The sequence below is a fragment of the Mytilus galloprovincialis genome, chromosome 10 (genome assembly GCF_965363235.1).
Source record: "Mytilus galloprovincialis chromosome 10, xbMytGall1.hap1.1, whole genome shotgun sequence".
NCBI classification, from domain to species: Eukaryota; Metazoa; Mollusca; class Bivalvia; order Mytilida; family Mytilidae; genus Mytilus; species Mytilus galloprovincialis.
The window spans coordinates 38,705,400-38,727,878 of NC_134847.1; the positions used below are offsets into that span (position 1 = coordinate 38,705,400).

The 22,479-nt window shown below is 32.8% G+C and overlaps 1 protein-coding gene across 1 annotated transcript; it reads right to left on the bottom strand.

The window, feature by feature from the left end:
* Positions 1-930: 930 nt before the first annotated feature.
* Positions 931-2,312, bottom strand: LOC143047523 (uncharacterized). Its single transcript, XM_076220577.1, has 2 exons — positions 2,159-2,312; positions 931-1,525 (listed from the first exon to the last, which is right to left on the bottom strand). The coding sequence occupies exons 1-2, from the start codon at positions 2,304-2,306 to the stop codon at positions 1,143-1,145; spliced, it is 531 nt and encodes a 176-aa protein (XP_076076692.1). The 5' UTR covers positions 2,307-2,312; the 3' UTR covers positions 931-1,142.
* Between the last annotated feature and the right edge of the window lie 20,167 nt (positions 2,313-22,479).

A 22,479-nucleotide genomic window follows, 5' to 3' on the forward strand; every position in this document is an offset into this window, starting at 1 on the left:
TTTTACCAAATGATATAGGTTGTTCTTGGTGTCTTAATATGCATTGGAGTTATCTCTCCTGCACCAGCTTTTATTTTATTAATCATAAAATAATGTCACGAATGATTATCTTTTGTTTTAAATGATCATCACTGGGGATTGGGAGTCCGGCCTTCATGATTCATTAATAACGGTTAAAAAATCTTGCATAATGTAATGTTGGTTCATAAAGATAAACGTGTGCCGACAATTCAATATAAAAAAGAAGATGTGGTATGATTGCCAATGAGACAACTATCCACAAAAGACCAAAATGACACAGACACTAACAACTATAGGTCACTGTACGGCCTCAAGTCTTTCAGACGATACAAAATTGACTGAATTTGACGAATCACGTTATGTTTCCCCCTAAAATAAGCGTCGGTTACGACAGTTGAATTACTAGTATTTGAGACCTCTGACGAATCTCAATAACAGTGACATTTTGACGAATCACGGTAAAATTTAACCACGTTAACGCTTACGATAGCCGGTTGAAATGACCGTTTGACGCCTGACGGTAAAAGGGCATTCTTACCCTAATGGAAGACAAATCCCGAATCTTGATCATAGAGACTGACAAATGTTATATACCGGCCTACAAAACATGCAGATATATCATATATGACATGAATTGCGCTTTGCATGAAGGAGGAAAACAAACAGTTTGAGACACAGATCATTAATTTGGATCACACCGAACAGCAAGCTATAAAGGACCCCAAAATGACCAGTGTAAACCATTCAAACAGGAAAACCAACGGTTTAATCTATAAAAAAAAACGAGAAACACTTATGAACCACATATTTGTCTGGATGATTTCACACTTAATAACATAAATATATTGCACTGAAATTTTTTATCCCCTTTTTGGCGTGGCTGATGCACTAAATGTAATTGTACATATATAAATAGCGTAAAACATTTAATTAATACAATGCACCATTGATACATAATTTATGTCAACACAAGAATAACAGTGGAAGAAATGAGATCCTTTTCAGTTAACTGCCATGTTCTAGAAGTTCAATTTGGATATCAAAACTCCAAATAAAAGTCCACATATAAACCAGAACATATAGTTGTTAATAATTTCATTCTTATAGCATTAACTACATTATTAATACTGGCTATATCCACCACTTGATTTTCGTCTTGTATAACAGCAGTATCCAATTCCAAATATTATAACTAAGCCAGCAGCTAATCCAAAACCACCACCAAAAGAAGGACCGTCAAATTTGCGTCCTGCAGCTTGTTTTATGGTTGTGGTTGGTTTATTTGGTGTTGTTCCTGTAGATACAACGGGTTTGGTTGGAGGTTGTGTGGTTTCCTTAGCCGGGTTAGATGGTTGTGTTACTTGTGTTGATCCTCCGGGTTTTATTGGTTGTGTTGTCTGAACGTTCAATGTTGTCCCTGCTCCTGCTGTTACGGTACCAGGGTTTACTGTCGTTTCCGCTGGTGCGATAGATGTATCATTGCCACTAGTTGCAGACACAGCAGCTGAAAGATCAAAGTAAATCTAAATATAAGGTACGATTAACATCTGATTTCCCAGCCTAGCTTTTGCATAAATTGCTGTTGTTTAGTAAAAATCGGCAAGGGTTATAACAGCAGAATTCATTGAGTGCATGTGTAGGTAATTTAGAATCTTTGGTAAGCTTGCTTGTTAGCTGAACGGTGAAGTCATTATTATGTTTGGTATACTAAATCCGCCTCTGTTTTAATAGTTTTCAATTATCTCTCATAGTGGACCATATGGGATGGTATTTGCTCCACTTGTTAAAGGTCGTACGGTGATCCCCTTACAACTTCTTTATTTGGATTATGAAGATAGTTGTCTTACTTATTTCTATTTGAAGGTTCAACATATTGAACACTATTTTAGTAAAACAGAATACTTAATACAGAAATTTAAGTTACAGAGGCATATTAAAAGTTAAAATTGACATAGAACTAGGCTTAATATCCTTTTTTGGCTGATATACAATGCTGCCATTTATAGAAACAGGAACTGCAACCCATTTATTTCTTGTTTGTTTATATTTCAAGAAATGAAATAAGGCGCACCAATGTTACGCTAAAGTAAACCATTACAAATAATTACGCTCTTGAATTATCTGGGTACCTGCTTACCTGATGCCATTAATGATGGGACTGTAGCTCCATTAATTATTGATACACAGGCGCCTAAAATGACAATACATAAAAGTTGCCCGTTGCCATTCATGGTGGATGGTAAAAAGGGTTGTACTTTGTTACTGTCCTCGCGGTCATGTGTCATATAAGATGATAACGAAATGTACGTAACCGTTCATTTTTCATTTTACTGATAGATGATTTGTTACGTAGAAGAGATGCATTTTAATCTTGTTAATTTATTTAAGGATAACAATTTAACGATAATTAAAACTTTTGATTAATAAATTTTTACACGAATGCGATACTAAATTTTCCGTGGTACAATGCAAGAAGGTCAACTTAAAAAAGAAAGCAAACGTTAGCCTATACTCAAGCTAGCGAAAATTTCGATGAAACACGCCAACTATAGTATGAGTAAGCACTGAAGCAGATAATGAACTAACTCTCTACAAGAGACAAAATGACACAGAAATTAATAACTACAGGTCACCGTACGCCCATTAACAATGAGTAAAATCCATACCACATAGTCCGCTATGAAAGGCTGAGAAAATTTGCAAATGTAAAACAACTCAAACGGCCAGATTTATGTATAAAATAATGAACGAAAAACAAATATGATATACAGCAACACACGACAACCAATTAATTACAGGTTCCTGGCTTGCAAGCACATATACAGAATGTGGCGTGGTTAGGCTAGCTAAAACGGATTTAGTGTAACTATGCCATTAACAGTCAGAGAAAAACATGACCTTGTGCAATGACAAGATACTGGTATCAATACGTAAACAGGTATATATATACAAATTCATGGCTCCATACACTGTGTAGATTATTTGCCGGTCAAGTTCATCATTTATTGGTTCCCATTCGAAATGTAAGAAAAGAGTTGATATTAAGGAGACCCATTTTACTATTAAAAATAGTTTTTTTTTCGGCAAAAATTGAAATGTATAACCCTTCTCGTAAAAATCTGGTGATCGCAATACGCATGGATCTATCACTGAAATAAAGTATTATCTAATTGAACATGTTACACACGTTCTCAATATCCATGCTTCTTTGTCTATTTGTTGATTGTTTACTATAAGATGACAATCGGTAAACTACTGCTTCAAAACATGATAATTAATGAGCTGCCATATTTTCAGTACATAACAGACAGAGAGAAAAAAAGTGACGGTTTTACGATATTTGTGCGTGAAAAATGATAAAAACGTGCACAGAAGACTATAAGTTTATGATATATACATGCATTGGTTGAAGAATTGGATAAACATTATTTTTCACCAGGCACTCGTTTCATATGATTTTCAAGGAACGATAACGTACTTTTGAACAAGGATGTACATATGCCATTTGGCTACCGTCAGTGGGTTTAGCCAACAGATATCACTTGATACAAATGCAATGTTAGCCGTAAAAACTATTTTTAATAGTAAAATGAGTCTCCTTAATATCAACTTATTTCTTGCATTTCGAAAGGGAACAAATAAATGATAAACTTTACAGATAGAGCAAAGCGTTTGTCACTTTTTAATTCACGATTTGGTTAAAATATAGGTTGTGTTTCTCGTTTCTCGTTTCTCGTTTTTATATAGGTTAGACTGTTGGTTTCCCCTTCAAAGGTTTTACACTAGTCTTTATTTGGGGTCCTCTATACAGCTTGCTGTTCGGTGTTGAAGACCATATTTTGACCTATAAAATTGTAAACTGCACTAAGTTTTTATTTTCATATGTTTTAAAAACATCATGATAAAATATTGTATTTTGTAAATTTTTTACTTCTTGTATCATAGCAGTGTTACTGAGGTGTTACTATGGTGTGACTAGGGTGTTGTATATAGTGGTTTACTTTTAATTACAAATTGTGACATAGGTGGAGAGTTATCTCATTGGCAAATACCACTTCTTTTTATATCTATTTATCACTTTTTTAATGATTCATGATTTGGATAAAATATAGATATAGTTAGTTATCAAAGGCACCAGGCTTATGATTAAAGAGTACAAAGTTGAAGAGCATTGATGACCCAAAATTCCAAAAAGTTGTGCCAAATACGCGGCTAAGGTTATCTATCATGGCTGGGATAAGAAAATCCTGAGTATTTCGAATAATTCATACTTTTGCAAACTGTAAATTTTTTAAGATGACCATATAATTGATATTCAGGTCAACACCGAAGTGCTGACTACTGTGATACGATTAATATTGACAATGTGACAACTATCCACCAGTTTGTAAGTTTTTTTGTGCTTATTAGTAGTGATCTGATGAGTCTATCATTCTTTCTGTCTCACTTTTGATAAAAAAAAATAATATAATAAGAAAAGACAACTACAAACATCACTGTCACATAGCCCGCTAGCCAAGGGTTACGATCCACTTCCCTCCCTCCTCGTGGAGAGGAGGGGAGTGGATCGTAACCCTTACATGCTAGCAAAGATGAATATGGCAGAGTTAAACATATTTTGTGCGTAATTAAACCTTTCCAAATTATTTGAAATTGTACAACATCAGAACAAACTGTTAATCCTTCACTTATCAGATCTGGAAAAAAACCCACAAAAAGACAAAAGACACAGAGTACTAGTAGCTACTAAAACCGAGTTCAAAGCACAACATTAGAATAAACCAGACTTTCAATGACAAAAATCACATCCAACAGATTTAGTATTTTACTGTTGTCATAAGCAGTGTGAAAAAATGCATGCCATGGAACAATTCCAAAATATAAATATAACAGAATTTTCAAGAGACAATAAAATTAAAAATGAAAATGGGGAATGTTTCAAAGAGACAACAACCCGACCATAGAACAAACAATAGCAGAAGGTCACCAACAGGTCTTTAATGTAGCGAGAAATTCCCGCACCCGGAGGCGTCCTTCAGCTGGTCTCTAAACAAATATACTAGTTCAGTGATGATGAACGCCATACTAAACTCCAAATAGTACACAAGAAACTAAAATTAAAAATAGTACAAGACTAACAAAGGCCAGAGGCTCCTGAATTGGGATAGGCGCAAAAATGCGGCGGGGTTAATCTCAACCCTCCCCCTATACCTCTAGCCAATGCAGAAAAGTAAACACATAACAAAACGAACATTAAAATTCAGTTCAAGAGAAGTCCGAGTCTGATGTCAGAAGATGTAACTAAAGAAAATAAACAAAATGACAATAATACATAAATAACAACAGACTAGTAGCAGTTAATTGACATGTCAGGTCCAGACTTCAATTAAACTGATTGAAAGACTTTGTCTTCATCATATGAATATCAGGCACAATCCTTCCCGTTAGGCGTTTAGTATCATACCATCATAACATATATGAGAAGAACATAACCCGTGTCATACCAACAACTGTTTAAAAAAAAAATAAAATGTGTTTAGTTCCGAAGCCGTGAAAGACCTTATGGTGAATTAATATTAACGCCAAAATAAGCAATCTTTAATCCTTCTAAATAATAATTGTTAGTAATTAGAAAGCACTACTGGTACTTGTACATATTTAGTTATATATAAAAGTAATAAATTTAAAACAATAAACTCTTATTCATTTATGTAAAACATATTCCTTTAGTTATTCATTTTCCTTTTGATTTACATTTAAGTTTCCGTTTCAATAATTCCGTTCTAATATCGGGGTTTTTTTTGTGTTTTTTTTTTTTTTTTTTATAAATAAAACTACTTTAAGGTATGATCATTGAAAACCTATAAAATTATACCCGTTATGCCCTCTCAAACAAACATCCACCTTTAAAAAATCTTGTATACTTAGTGGACTTTTGTTTTGTCTTTCAGCCATGCATTGTGCTTTATGACTTGTTATCATTATTTTGCACCTGATAATCGAGGTTCTGACTGGAGGGGATCTTAAATTTTTCTATTCTTTAATATTTTAGGCTATTTTTTTTTCTATTTTATATTGTTTTTGCCAATATTCGCCATTCTTTATATTACAACGCCACATTTTTCGAATATCTTTATTTTAATGTCCATTATTTTCTATTTCGTTTCATTAATTCTCTATTCTAAAGACACAAGAACTCCATAAACTGTTTTGAACATGCATTGGATGCTTTACACAAACGAATTTAAATTTGGACTATGAACCTATGTCCATAAATCATCATTCATCTGTTCTGATACGAAATTTGAAATGTTTTAAAGAAATTATGTATGTTGTTGATATGAAAATAAGGAGATGTGGTATGTTTGCCAATGAGACATGCTATGCACATATTAATCAAGTTCAAATGCAGTCAGGATGTAAGCAATTAGATGCAACCGTACGACCTTCAACAATGAGACAAATATATGGTAAAGTCGGCTGTAAAAGGCACATGCTACCAATTAAAAAAAAGAAGACAGTTCATTTTTATATATAATAATATTGATGTATTAAATTAAAAAATCTAACATTACATCTCAGATCTATCTTACAACTCAGTCTTTCAAAAAGTTTATTGAAGATGTTGAGTCAAAATTTGATAAAGTTTCATATGGAATCCGACGTCGATAAAGAAAAACAAGAAGTATCGACAAGCATACTGCTATAACACCTCCCAGAATACCGAGTCCAAAGGATAAACCACTAAATCCAGAACCATCGTCTGACGATGGAACACGTGTCGTTGTTGGATTACCCGATGTAGATTGTACAGTAATTGTTGTTTTATCTGGAACAGTTGTCGGATGTGACGTTTCTGGAACAGCCGACGGATTTGAAGTTTTGGGAGCACCTGACGTACTAACGGCTGTTGAAACAGACGAGTGATCCGGATTTTCCGTCGTATCAGTTATGTAAGGTTTATTGGTTGTGTTTCCATGTGTGGTACCTACGGATGAATCGGAAGATGTGCCATGAGATGACACTGGTATTCCATGTGTTGAAGCTTGAGAGGACTGAGTGGAAGTGTCATTAGATAAATCAACGTCAGCTAAAGTTTGATCATTTGACGAAGAAGCAGTTACTGTAATGATCCCTGAAAAAAAGATGGAAAAAACTGAAGAATATACAAGCCCAAACATAACAGTCAAATATTTTATTACATTATATTGCTTCGTTGTAAAATCTGTCTATATGTACATAGTTATATACATAGCTAGTTGTTTCAGAAGTTTTAATAAAGACTTTAACTCATTTAAACAGTACGAAAACCTAATGACACAAATGACAAAAAAGATTTCTATATATCTCTGTATTGTTTACCTGTCAAATGGTATATTGTGTAATATTTGTTGCTGGTCAATTATTTCAATAGTTGGCAACTTGCTGTATGTCATATTTGCTTTTCGTTTATTATTTCGAAGCATGGTATAGATTGATATGTGGTATGGGTCTTGCTCATTGTTGAAGGCCGTACGATGACCGATATGTAATTAATAACGTCAACGTCATTTGGTCTAGTAGAAAGTTGTCTCATTACCTATTATTATGCCACATCTTCTTATTTTTATACGGCCAGCAAATTTGATTATATTTTATGTTTTGAATGCTCGAGGAATCTTTTAAAGAATATGTACCCCCAAAAACTGAATTACATGTATATTTGACTTACCTGAAATATAGATCGACAAGACGATTTTTAAAATATTCATCTTCATTGTTGAGTGTAGATATATTTTATCTACATTTCAAAATTACGATACTGGACTTTGTGATGTTCATTGACTTTAGATTATGTATATACTTATTGATAATTTACGTAATATCTAATAGATATGATATAAGTATCACACATAGTGGAGTAGGAGTGGATTTAATATTAGTGGTGCAAACTTCTGAAAGTATAAATAAAAAAAAAAATATTTTGTACATAAATTAAGCCGTTAGTTTTCTCGTTAAAGTTGTTTTACATTGTCATTTCGGGGCCTTTTATAGCTGGATATGCCACATCTTATGTTTTATATTTATATAAAGTGACACCACAACTGTAATTCAACATGTTTGAGTGACGAATCAACCTACTATTTACGGATTACCCATGCATGTCGATATGTCCTCTATAATTTTCTTTTTTTTAAGCCCCATTGATGGGTATTATGTTTTCTGGTCTTTGCGTCCGTCCGTTTGTCCGTCTGTCCCGCTTCAGGTTAAAGTTTTTGGTCAAGGTAGTTTTTGAAGAAGTTGAAGTTCAATCAACTTGAAACTTATTACACATGTTCCTTTTGATGTGGTCTTTCTAATTGTAGTTCTTTCCCCACTTTCAGGGTCCACTGAACATAGAAAATGATAGTGCGGATGGGCCATTAGTGTACTGGGAATGGTTACACGCCATTATTCCGACAGCCCATTAGTCCGACATCCCATTGGTCCGACAACCCATTAGTCCGACATCCCATTGGTCCGACAACCCATTAGTCCGACAACCCATAAGTCCGACACTTATCAAGCCAAGTATCAGGGTAAAATTTAAAAAAAATATTTTTAAGAAATAATTCCGTATATATAACATAAGGCTGAGGTAGTGTGAATACTTTCTATACACTCAATTCGAAATCTGTATAGAGAATAGAACAGAAAATATCATCTCACTTTCCAAATTAAAGGGTATATAAACAGCATATAAATCAAGAACAACCAGTGATGGTGCGTGCTACTGATGATGCTCCCGCACAAATACTTCGTTGTTGAGTTGTGAATCTGAAAAAGCCTCACACTACGGGGCGCCGAATGGGACTCTTGTGGTTTTGTACAAAATTCAATTCTGTCACAACAAAATTATGTTTGTCTTACAAAACTATGTGATACAGACTTGTTTTATGAGAACTTCAATTTTGTGATGACAAAATTCATTTTTGTCATTACAAAATTAATTTTTGTAGACAAAATTCATTTTTGTCATGACAAAAGTCAATTTTGTCAAAAAGGTATGCAAATATAAACTTATTTGCATACAAAATTGACTTTTATTACCTGATATGGAAATTAAAACACAAAAATCAATTGTGTGAGACAAAATTGACTTTTGTGAGACAAAATTGACTTTTGTGAGACAAAATTCAATTTTGTGAGAATTCAATTTTGTGAGACAAAAGTCAATTTTGTATGCTAATTTGTTTAGTTTGGATTCTGTGAACTAATTTGCATACAAAATTGACTTTTGTCGCCCAATTTTCAAATTAGGTAACAAAAGTAAAGTCTGTGTTACAAAAATGAATTTTGTCATGACAAAAGTAACTTTTGTCCACTGAAAGATAATTTTGTATGACAAAATTTTAAATTTGTAGTATGCTACACATTTTGTTAAACTGAACTCATTTTTGTTGAACAAAACTCACTTTTGTCCGTACAAAATTGAATTTCGAGTACAAATTCACAAGAGTCCCATTCGGCGCCCCGTAATCACACCATAGCAACGAAACTGAATATCCATGGGACGGACGGACTAACTGACGGACTGGCTGACTGACGAGTGGACGGTTGAATGGGCGATCAGAAGAGGTAAAACAGTATTTTCCCACTTTTGCGAAGCGGCGATATAATGATTGGGTCAACATTAAGACTTTACAATACTATTAACATAGTAATATTATGCTATACATGTAATTATCTTTATAACACCGTAAGCCTCAGTCACAATCGGAGCCAAAACAAAATAGAAAAAAAAACCAACTACCACACTGATATCAAATAACAGTCAGTATCAAAGCATGTACTACATAATTCAAAAGAACTAACAATATAATCATCATTTGTTTCCCCTATAATAGGAAAGTTTTCTTGTGTTTACATCAAAAATTAATCATACATGTATTTATCTAACTTTTCAAAGTTCTGACATGTGCTAGACTGAATAGGCTGAAAGAGTTCCTCCCTCAAATTTTGATAATGTGAGCATTCGATTGAAAAATGACGCTCATCCTCAACTTTATCAGCTGTACAATACGATTTTCTGAATATCTGGTATTTTCAATTCTTAATGTAATGGGTGAGCACCGATTCTTAATCAACATTTGAACTTTCTTTCTTAAAAACAATGATATCTACATATGTTTCTCCTTGAAAACAATCTTCAAATATAAATTATATTATAAATTATAAATATAAAATTAAAACTAATTGTCAAGTTTGCTACTAATGTAGTAAGTTTTTACAATTAGACTATTTGAGAAAGACACAAGCAGTACAAGAATATCACACATTGTCTTAGATTTCATATTAGTTGTTATTGGCTTTTATACTGCACTCGTTCTATTAGAACAGTCAAAATACGTTGACTGTATATTTCTATGTCATAAACAGTCACCGACCCGATTTCACTTTTCCTCATGAATATTTTTTAAAAAGAGAAGTTGCCGAAATGTTCATGTCCGTCATATTTGTTTTTCGTTTTGTTGTAAATCATCAGTCCTGTCCTTCCTTCAACCATTATAAAAGAGGCATATTTTTCTAGATTTTGAAATAAGCTTGGGATATAAAATTGGTATCACTACAAAAAATTGAGTGTCATCTCTCAGACTATGTCTGATTGATCGCCATTGAAAGTGCTGTGTACTGTCTCCGCATTTCGTGGATTCACAATCCCGAACATGATACCGTATTCATAATTGGAATTGCTAATCTTTTCTGAGCACATATTTCGTCCTAGTTGTCATCTTATTCTTAAGGATCTGGGTATGTATTTGTCTCTTTGTTTTTCTCAATTTGACTGACGCTACATTAGTCCCTTTTTTCTGCGACAAAATTAATTTAAATAAAACGCAGATGAGTGATACAAGGGGTAGAAAGTGCTCCGACCAAAGAGGGCGGGTAGTGTTATCCAACTCCGATATATTTCTTTATGTAGTTAATAGTGATGAAACCTCACTCCCCTGTTACGCGTAAGGGGGTAACCGACGATCTAGTGAAAGAAGGTGATCAAGACACACACAAAAAACACAGCGAACTAGAACAGCACAGACTGACAGTGGACACACAAACGATGGAATGTAAAGAAAAATAAAATACCCGAACACGTAAAACGAAAGAGGGACCAGGTTAAGGACTAAGCAGTTGCAATAAGCATGTGTATCAACTCCAATATAATAAGACTTATATCCTGCACGAGGGAATAATTGGGACAAAAACGGACAACCACAAATATTACAGAGAACGTTTATTATTATTTTTTGCCTAGAAGTTGGGACCCCGTCACCACTCCCACTACCGGTTCTAACGCACCTAAAAATTAATTCCAAAGCATATGGCACAACTATACTTAGTCAAAAAAGTTTAGCAACACTTTTTTTTTTTTTTTTTTTTTTTGGTTTCTGGAGAAAAAAAAATTTAAACATCATTGATATAATCCTTAGTTTTACTTGTATTTTAAAACAGTTGTACTTTTTTCATGGAGATTTATTTCGCGCCTTTTCAGCTTTGCACGTGTAGTTGATGTTTTACCTTCTGTACCTGTACTTTTAAAACAATATTAAAGATTTCTTTTTCACTTACGTTCAGAAACACACCATTGGTAAGAAAAACATATACACTTTTGAAAAAATTGCATAGGGCGTCAACCAGGCCTCCCCGAAAATGACCGTCAGAAAGCTCTTGGAATGGTTGATGCCGGAATGAGTGTTGCTGACATCGTGGCTCGATTTAATGTGCATAAGGCAACAGTGTATAGACTAACAAACAGATATCGGCAAATTGCATCTGCACGGGATATGTCGATATCTCGTAGATAAAAAAAAAATATCGCCAAAGGAGGCGCGCTACCTTCGCTTTACGTCAACACGTGACAATTTTTTCCGGCTACAAAGTAGTGCATTGACTACGGGCAGCTGCTGGCGTGTCTGTCAATCTTTCATTGGTGCACTTAGGGCATGGCTGAGAAATTGATTTTGAATAACACTATACTCATTTCCGCATTTTGACCCTCCCGCGCTCCATGCAAAGAAAATCCAAATGAATGTGAGTGATAAACATTCATGTTGCTTCGTTGCTTCTGACATGTCATAGTTCCGTTTTGTTATTATTAAAATTATATGTTGTTATGATTTTGTAACCAAAAAAAATCACATTTTAGTTGCTAAACTGTTTTGTCTCAGTATATGACTCATGTAATCAGAATGTTGGGACATACTACCAGAAAATATTTAATTCCCACTTTTTTGGTCTGGCATGACTACCTGGTACTCATTCTTTCATGAAGTAGGTTGAAGGTGTCAGGAAATGTTCAAAGTGTTCACTATCATACGAATCAGTCCATAAGTAAGTAAGTAAGTAAGTAATTTTTATTGGTTTAAAATCCAAAATTACAGGATTGATACCAAGACAATACAAATTTGTTATACACAAACATACAAACATATATATATCATACCAATTTCATAAACATTATATGAGGAGGTGGTACCACAGAGTTATTTAGTGCTTAATAAAGCATTTCTAGAAATGTACATGTCGCTTATAAATTTAACAATAATTCTAATTATATCAGTCTCAACACACGTATATAAAAATTTAAATCTTGCTTCATTAGTCATATTTAAAAAGGAGGGAACTATTTCACTAATTTTGGAAAACAGTTGGTCTCTAATTATATTTAGTTTTGTACATTTTAAAGTGAAATGAAATTCATCTTCAACTTCTAAGAGGCACAAAGGACAAATTCTTTCTTCTACAGGGGTTTTAGTGTGACGCCCTTGTTCAATTCTAAGAACACTATTACTAATACGAATTTTAGCAAAATGCCCTATTACTTTTCTGTCTATATTTAACAATAAATAGTTTTCCAATTTATAATTTTCTTTAAGCTGTCTATATGTTCTCAGCTTATTACCATGTAATATATTTTCTTTCCAATAATTAAGATATCTATCATTAAGTTTGGTATGAATTGCATATAATAAACGCCTTTTTGAAATAGTATCATGATTTTTCCAAACATGTGAAAAATTTAATGTAGCAAGTAACTGTTCAATCTTTTTAGCAAATCCATTGGTTAATTGCAGGTTGGAACAATATACATCTTTTAGTAAACAATTGTTATCAGATTTGATCACATGCAACCAGAAGCCAATTGACAGTTTTAAAGCTTCTATAAAAACTGGATACATACCAAGTTCAGCTAGTACTGCTAAATTGACAGCTGATTTATTTACTCCAATTAAAGTTTTTGCAAATTTAATTTGGACTTTGATGGTAGCCAATGACCAATATTTTGACTCTAGATTTGTAATATCTTTTATCATATACAGAGACCAAACTTCACTACAGTAAAGAAGTATAGGTTTAACACAAGCATCAAAAAGCTTTAAGTGAGGTAATACATTGATATCTTCAGAAAATAACAGTTTTCTAATACAAAATATAGCTTTTGAGGCTTTTTTACAAAGAAGTCTCACTGCTTCTGTAAAACTACCAGATGGTTTAAACAGTATACCCAAATATTTATATTCTGTATAGTGTTCCAAAATATTATCACTAAGAACAAACTTGTCTTTTGTAAGTTTTTTACCTGATTTGTTAAAAATCATAACTTTGGTTTGTCAAGATTTACTGTTAAATCCCAACTAGTGCAATATCAACTAAGCTTGTCAAGGCATTTTTGTAAGCCATTAGCCGATTCAGAAATGAGGACTAAATCATCAGCGTATAACAGACATGATATATCATTATCATTTAACTTGGGTGGTTCACATGTTGAGTCAAAAATAGATGGTAAATCATTAATATATAAAGAAAATAATGTAGGGCTTAAAATACACGCTTGTTTTACCCCAACTGAGGAATTAAAAAAATCAGTGATACCTTCCGAGATCTTTACCGAGTACAAAACCTCTTTATACATATCTTTCATTATACTAAAAAAGGGACCATCTATGTTGTAATAAGACAATTTGTAAAAGAGGGCATCTCTGTTAATAGTATCAAATGCCTTCCTGAAATCAATGAAACAGGCATATATCTTTTTTGATGATTTAAATGCTTTATCAATTATGGTTTTTAGAGTTAAAATATGATCACTTGTTCGACTTCCCTTTCTGAATCCAATTTGCTCACGACAAATAAGTTCATTTCCTTCAAGATACTTTTCTAATCTGTTATATAAAACTTTTAGAAAAAATTTTCCTAAACAACTTGAAAGGGCTATACCTCGGTAATTAGATGGATCATTAAAACACCCACCCTTGAAAATGGGCTTAATAAAATTTTTTCTCCATAAAGGTGGGTAGATACCAGACTTAAGTATAAGATTAAACAATTTTACATAAACATCAATATTCATATAACAAGATATTTGTAACATTTCATTTGTAATACAATCTGAACCACTTGCTTTATTATTCTTTAAAGATTTTGCTGCAATAACCACCTCCTCAGTTGTAATAGAACTGTTTAACATTTTAGTACATGTGTTACAATCTTTAAAAGTAGTATACTCTTTCTTATCATTACAAACATTTTTATCATAATCAGTATTCATTAATTTATTAAAATATTTAAACCATTCTTTAGGTTGTATGTTAGAACTAGGATCCTTGAAGTTCTCCTTTTTTAGTTTCTTAATTGTTTTCCAAAAATCATTTGGACAGCTGTTATTTGAATCTATAATCTGTTTTATCAATTTATGTCTAAATTGTCTATATTTTTTCCTTATAAGTTTATTCAGTTCCTTTTTATTAAATAATACTTTGTGTCTAAGACTGTCATTCCAGGGCTCAGTACATAATTTTCTAGTCAGACTCTTTAGGGACCTATATTTAGATTCACATTCATTATCATAATATGGCTTTTTTATTTTTCTTCGTTTACTTCTCTTGGTTTTACCAGGGGTCTTATTAGTATTACTTAAACAAGAGGCTCTCAAGAGCCTGAATCGCTCACCTGGTAAACAATGACTTATTGAACATATTGAACAATGCCAGGCAAACATGTACAGCTAACAATTCTTCAATATTACAAATATATATGACTTACTGTTTATAAATAAAGAAAATGAGACCAAAACACAAACACTTAAAACTTAGCAATGGACTGTGAAAATGAGGTCAAGTTCAAATAAAACCTGCGTAACCGACATATAGATCATAAAATATTTTCATACACCAAATATAGTTGACCTAATGCATAAAGTATTAAAAAAATAGACCAAAACTAAAAAAGTTAACTTTGACCACTGAATTATGAAAATGAGGTCAAGGTTAGATGACACCTGTCAGCTAGACATGTACACCTTACAATCATTCTATACACCAATTTTAGTAGACCTATTGCATATAGTATAAGAAAAACAGACCAAAACACAAAAACTTAACTATAACCACTGAACCATGAAAATGAGGTCAGCTAGACACATCAGACTCGGATTTCTCTTGAACTGAATTTTAATGTGCGTATTGTTATGCGTTAACTTTACTACATTGGTTAGAGGTATAGGGGGAGGGTTGAGATCTCACAAACATGTTTAACCCCGCCGCATTTTTGCCCCTGTCCCAAGTCAGGAGCCTCTGGCCTTTGTTAGTCTTGTATTATTTTAATTTTAGTTTCTTGTGTACAATTTGGAAATTAGTATGGCGTTCATTATCACTGGACTAGTATATATTTGTTTAGGGGCCAGCTGAAGGACGCCTCCGGGTGCGGGAATTTCTCGCTACATTGAAGACCTGTTGGTGACCTTCTGCTGTTGTTTTTTATTTGGTCGGGTTGTTGTCTCTTTGACACATTCCCCATTTCCATTCTCAATTTTATGTACACCTTACAATCATTCTATACACCAATTTTAGTAGACCTATTGCATATAGTATAAGAAAAACAGACCAAAACACAAAAACTTAACTATAACCACTGAACCATGAAAATGAGGTCAAGGTGAGATGACACCTGCCAGTTGGACATGTACACTTTACAGTTCTTCTATACACCAAATCTACTAGACTTATTGCTTATAGTATCTGAGATATGGACTTGACCACGAAAATTTAACGTTGTTCACTGATCCATGAAATGAGGTCGAGGTCAAGTGAAAACTGTCCGACAGGCATGAGGACCTTGCAAGGAACGCACGTACCAAATATAGTTATTCAATTCTGCCGCCGGATCACTATCCCTATATCAAGCTAACTGCAACAAAAGTTGCAGGCTCGACAAAAATGATCAAGACAATTTTTTTAACTAATCATTTATTAAGAGAAAAAACTTGCATACATGTACTTACTATACATCTTTTTCTAAAATAAAATTTTACCCTGCTAGGTAGAGAATAGGTAGGTAGATTATGTTGGACATTGTTAAACTTTGAACCCCTTAACTAAGAAACATTGACTATGAAGATTACCTCAGTACCATAGTATTAGTGTGTTAAAATATGGCCACAATAAAAAATCCTCAATTCTCATCCCCTCCCATATTGATTTTTCGAGTCCACTGCTGAGAAGGGGCAAGGGGCTCCAATAACAGCAAAACAGTTAAATGATTTCATTAATAACAGTTAGGCATGGACCATTTAACTTGTAGGGGGACATGTTTTTTTTTTCTGGTCAGAATATTTTCTATTTTTTGGAAGTAGCACAACAAATTATTTTTTTTGCAAATTGCAAATTGAAAATTTCAGGACAGGTAGACCTTTACCTAATAAATATTTTAACTTCTAGTCTTATTTGCTCTAGGTTGCATTTCTGTAAATATTGACAATGCAATTTCCCATAGGAACTCCTTTTACAGCTAAAACTGTACCACTTTTACTATGAAGTTTTGAAAAAAATCTTATCCTAGAATTGAAAGTTCATTTGCACCACAATTTTTTTCAAAGGTCAAAATATAGGGCTGTGCGGCATATTTTCAACGTTTATATGCCCCGAACTTCTCAGAGTTGAAACTTACACTAATTTTCTTAACTACCCCTACCTCGAATGAAAGGTTACCACAGATTTCAATGTAAACAATATGCACGTGTTTATTTACTGGTAACATTCCCCAGTTCTGTCTCTGCGATATGGAACACAGAGAGCATAACTGGGAACCAGTATGTAAACAAAATTAATTTTCTATGAATATTCTATTTCTCCCCAAAAGAGGCGTGTTGTCAGAAACAGCTGTATTTACAAAGTGCAACCTCTAAATGCTGGAGTTTTTTAGATATAAGCCAAAAACTGCATTTTACCCTGTGTTCTATTTTTAGCCATGACGGCCATGTTTTTAGACAAAATAGAAAATAAAACACAAACTTTATTTTATACACCCTACTGATCATTCAGTTGAAGTTTGGTTGAATTTGGTTGAGTAGTTTTAGAGGAGAAGATTTTTTAAAGTTAGCAAATATGATGAACAAATTGTGAAAAAATTGTCATTAAAGGACAATAACCCCTTAAGGGGTCAATTGACAATTTTGGTCATATTTAACTTATTTGTAGATCTTACTTTGCTGATCATTTTTGCTGTTTACAGTTTATCTTTATCTATAATGATATTCAAGATAATGACCAAAAACTGCAAAATTTCCTTAAAATTACCAATTAAGTGGCAGCAACCCAACAATGGTTTGTTTGATTCGTCTGAAAATTTCAGGGCTGATAGATCTTGACCTAATGAACATTTTTACCCCCATGTCAGATTTGCTCTAAATGCTTTCGTTTTTGAGATATAAGCCAAAAACTGCATTTGACCCCTATGTTCTATTTAAAGTAAGGGCGGCCATGTTTTTTGACGGATCAAAAATCGAAGCACACACTTTGTGCAGGATAATCTAAGGAACTATCATGCTAAGTTTCATCCAAATCCATTCAGTAGTTTCAGAGGAGAAGATTTTTTAAAGTTAGCAAATATGATGAACAAATTGTGAAAAATTGTCATTAAAGGACATTTACCCCTTAAGGGGTCAATAGACATTTTTGGTCATATTGACCTATTTGTAGATCTTACTTTGCTGATCATTTTTGCTGTTTACAGTTTATCTTTATCTATAATGATAATCAAGATAATGACCAAAAACTGCAAAATTTCCTTAAAATTACCAATTAAGTGGCAGCAACCCAACAATGGTTTGTTTGATTCGTCTGAAAATTTCATGGCTGATAGATCTTGACATAATGAACATTTTTACACCTGTCAGATTTGCTCTAAATGCTTTCGTTTTTGAGATATAAGCCAAAAACTGCATTTGACCCCTATGTTCTATTTAAAGTAAGGGCGGCCATGTTTTTTGACGGATCAAAAATCGAAGCACACACTTTGTGCAGGATAATCTAAGGAACTATCATGCTAAGTTTCATCCAAATCCATTCAGTAGTTTCAGAGGAGAAGATTTTTTAAAGTTAGCAAATATGATGAACAAATTGTGAAAAATTGTCATTAAAGGACATTTACCCCTTAAGGGGTCAATTGACAATTTTGGTCATATTAACCTATTTGTAGATCTTACTTTGCTGATCATTTTTGCTGTTTACAGTTTATCTTCATCTATAATGATATTCAAGATAATGACCAAAAACTGCAAAATTTCCTTAAAATTACCAATTAAGTGGCAGCAACCCAACAATGGTTTGTTTGATTCATCTGAAAATTTCTGGGCTGATAGATCTTGACCTAATGAACATTTTTACCCCATGTCAGATTTGCTCTAAATGCTTCCGTTTTTGAGATATAAGCCAAAAACTGCATTTGACCCCTATGTTCTATTTTAAGTAACGGCGGCCATGTTTTTTGACGGATCAAAAATCGAAGCACACACTTTGTGCAGGATAATCTAAGGAACAATTATTTTAAGTTTCATTCAAATCCATTCAGTAGTTTCAGAGGAGAAGATGTTTGAAAAATTGTTAACGACGACGACGATGACGACAGACGCCAAGTGATGAGAAAAGCTCACATGGCCTCTTAGGCCAGGTGAGCTAAAAAGCAGCATTGTATAATATTGATGATATACTAGAGACTGTATCATTAACACTTTGAGTTACATTGGAATTACATGTATTATTCGCCTCTATTTTTTGGGTTAAATTATCTACATCAGAATTAATAGTTCCAAAGTTCACTTTCAACATATTGGACTTAAAAATTTCTTCTCGTTTAGTAGTCCATTTAACTCTTCTAAGAGTTGGCTTAACATAATTATCACATGACTTATTTACTAACTGAGAATGTATAGTTATTGAAATTGGACAGTGATCAGATATTATAGAAAGTGATTTTACCTTTTGAATCACCGCGAGTTCTTCCATTAAGGATTCTTAATTGAGATTCTGTGCATAAGTCAAGTATTAATTTTCCATAGTTATTAGTTTTTTGGTGTACTTGAGTATTTCTAAATTTGCATACACTATCTGCAACATAATTAGTGGGAAGAAAGTTGTCCAAACTGTCATCTACTTCATTTGTTATGAAATCTAACTCTTTACAGTTTATATGTGCATTTAGATCTCCCATAAGGATTACATCCCCTGATATACTATATTTCGCAATATCTGCTTCAAGTTTCTCAAAAATTTGTTTATCAAAATTTGTTCTTAATGTGTAAGATGAGTTTGAAGGAGGAATATATAAAAAAACATAAAAATACATTTCTATCAAAACTGAAAAATGTCTTGTCTAGTTTAAACCACATTATATCATCCATTGTTTTATCCATCAACTTTACACCTGATAATATTTCCTTCTTAAAAAATGTAGCTAAACCACCTCTAACTTTATTTGAATCAGATGATCTACAGTTTACAAAACATTTATAACCATCATAGTTTAAAATCTCATTGGTGGGGATATGCGTTTCTGAAAGACCAACAATGTCTGCAGTCATAATTTGACAAATATTATCATCATCTAGTTTACAAACTCTGTTACCACTTATTCTTTTAAATAATCCATTAACATTCCAAGATTTGATAGATAATTGCTTTGAAACTTTTATACACATGATCAAAATCTAAATTTGAATTAACCATTCAAAATGCACAGGGGTCGGTGAACTGTAAAACAGATAGAGAGAGAAATTAAAGTGAAAAATAAAATAGAAAATTACTATCACTGTTTAATTATTTTCAAGAAAACCTTACTTGCTTAAATTATTTGCCTTTTATCCAGCTTTGACTATAATATGTGAAGTTAAATAAAAGTGCTTGCCCTCTACTAGCATACAAGCTGGAAAGTTACTTTAAATACATGTATTTTTAAAACTATGATAAAGTGTACAAATGTAAGTATTACAAAACTGTCTGTTGCCATCCTTGGCTAAATTTATCCCTAATCTACATACTAATAGTAAATACTGAGAAATATAACTTCTGAAGAATCTTATAAAAATAATAATAATAATAATTAGAACCAATAATGAATTCTTAATATATATATACCAAAATACATATTTTAATTAGGAAAACAAGTAATAAATTCTGTTATAGACTACATTTTGTACGTTATGTTTTTTTTTTCTTTTTTTTTCTAAGATCCAAATTCATGATACTGGTGGAAAACACTGGCTACTGCTGATGCAATACTATCCGCTAACTTTCTGTCATAGTACGTGTTGGGTGGCCCTTGATAGGTGTTTCCTGCTGGAGTCTCAGAGTTTCGTCCTTGATCACTTCGATTACTGCTCTTTCTATTAGGTGTATTGTACGGATACTTGTAATCATTTCTACTGCTGATTGTGTCTTTTTGAGATTCTCTGTATGAGTTCACATATAGATTGTTTTGTGAATGTGGAACCTGGTTCCTGGTTCGTGGGAATAAAATGTTTCTTATGTTCCCAGCTAAAACACGAACTCCTTCAAATTTATTGAGTCTAAATGAATCCCAATAGAACTTTTTCACCACATTACCATTTGAAATGAAGTTGCTATTTCTACAAACTTTTATCTTATCAGCTGTGTCATATTTGTACAAAATTCTCTCATTAAACTCTCATATTTTTACGTTAAGCCTTTCTATTTGTGAAGGCAACACCAGTGAATTAACTACTAATTCTGATTTTTTTAAGGCCTTTTCTATTAAATCAGTATATTTACAAAATGCTTCTTCTGCTGATTCATTTTTCAGGTTATTGATTCCTACATGTATAATGATTGTCTCTGCACAAGAGACCATGTCTACTTGCCCTAAAGCATCTCCAATTGTGTAGGTTGTAAATCTCATACCTTCTTTTCCTGATCTTAAAAGAAGCCTATCAATATCCACAAAACGACAAATAGAGTCATGCATGAAGATGACATCTGTGTTGGTTTAATGATGATGTCATTAGTTTTCTTATTTGCCATGTGAGAGTTTGAGTGAGGTTGAGCAACTTTTTATGTAGGACTAATAAGATTTTGTGTACTCTCTCGCAGTAGAATATTTGAAACATTTGTATTGTTTTGTTGATTTACTGCATTTCTTGTTGTTTCACTTTGTTGATTTTGCCTTGCATTTTGTTTTTTAATCCATGGCTGAATGGGGTTACCTTCACAGTCATATAAAAAGGACTGTATTCTATCTTTAAGTCCTTGATGACTGCATCTTTTTCTTCAATTCTTTCTTTGGCATTACACCTTACTTTTTCCGCATCTTTTTTTGTGTTATCCATAATAAAAACTAGCTTTTCATTGTCCAAATCAGATTCTGTTTTTGACTTTCTAACTTGTGCAAGTTGGTTTTGAAGTTCTAAGTTTTTTTTCTCCAAATCCTTTTTTAAGTTATTCAAATCTTTTTCTTTATTCAATCTTAGGAGCTCGTTATCTTTTTTAAGTTTCTCTATTGTGTAAAAATTTTCATTTAAAACTCATTTCCATTGGAGAGGTGTGTTCTCAACTAAAACATCTTAATATTAATAAATCCGCAGGTTTAGATGGAATAGGTCCCAAATTTTTAAAGTTAAGTGCAGAAATAATATCCCCATCATTAACTTTTTTAATAAACAAAAGTATAACTTCAAATCGTTTTCCGCAAAAATTAAAACTTGCAAGAGTAACTGCTATACATAAAGGAGGACCAAGAGATATTCCCTCAAATTATCGTCCAATTTCTATTTTGAATACCATATCTAAAATTTTCGAAAGACATGTATGTACACAGTTATATGAATTCCTTAACAATAAAAAATTGTTACATATCGCCCAGTCAGGTTTCAGACAAGGTCATTCCTGCCAAACAGCGCTAACTAAACTAATTGACGAATGGTTAAAATATTTAGATAATGGAGAAATAGTTGGTACAGTGTTTTTAGATTTCAGTAAGGCTTTTGACCTTATTAACCATGCCATACTTCTAGAAAAGTTAAAATTTTATCATATCGGAAAACATATAATAGATTGGATAAAATCATATTTGTCTGACAGACAACAAGAAGTCCAATACGCTAACATTAAATCTGATAAATCGTTTGTAAAGTATGGAGTGCCTCAAGGTTCT

Excerpts from the sequence above, each read along its gene's own strand:
- LOC143047523 (XM_076220577.1), bottom strand. The coding sequence starts at position 2,306 with ATGACACATGACCGCGAGGACAGTAACAAAGTACAACCCTTTTTACCA. Across the intron at positions 1,526-2,158 it reads CCCATCATTAATGGCATCAG|CTGCTGTGTCTGCAACTAGT; the intron begins GTAAGCAGGTAC and ends TTGATCTTTCAG.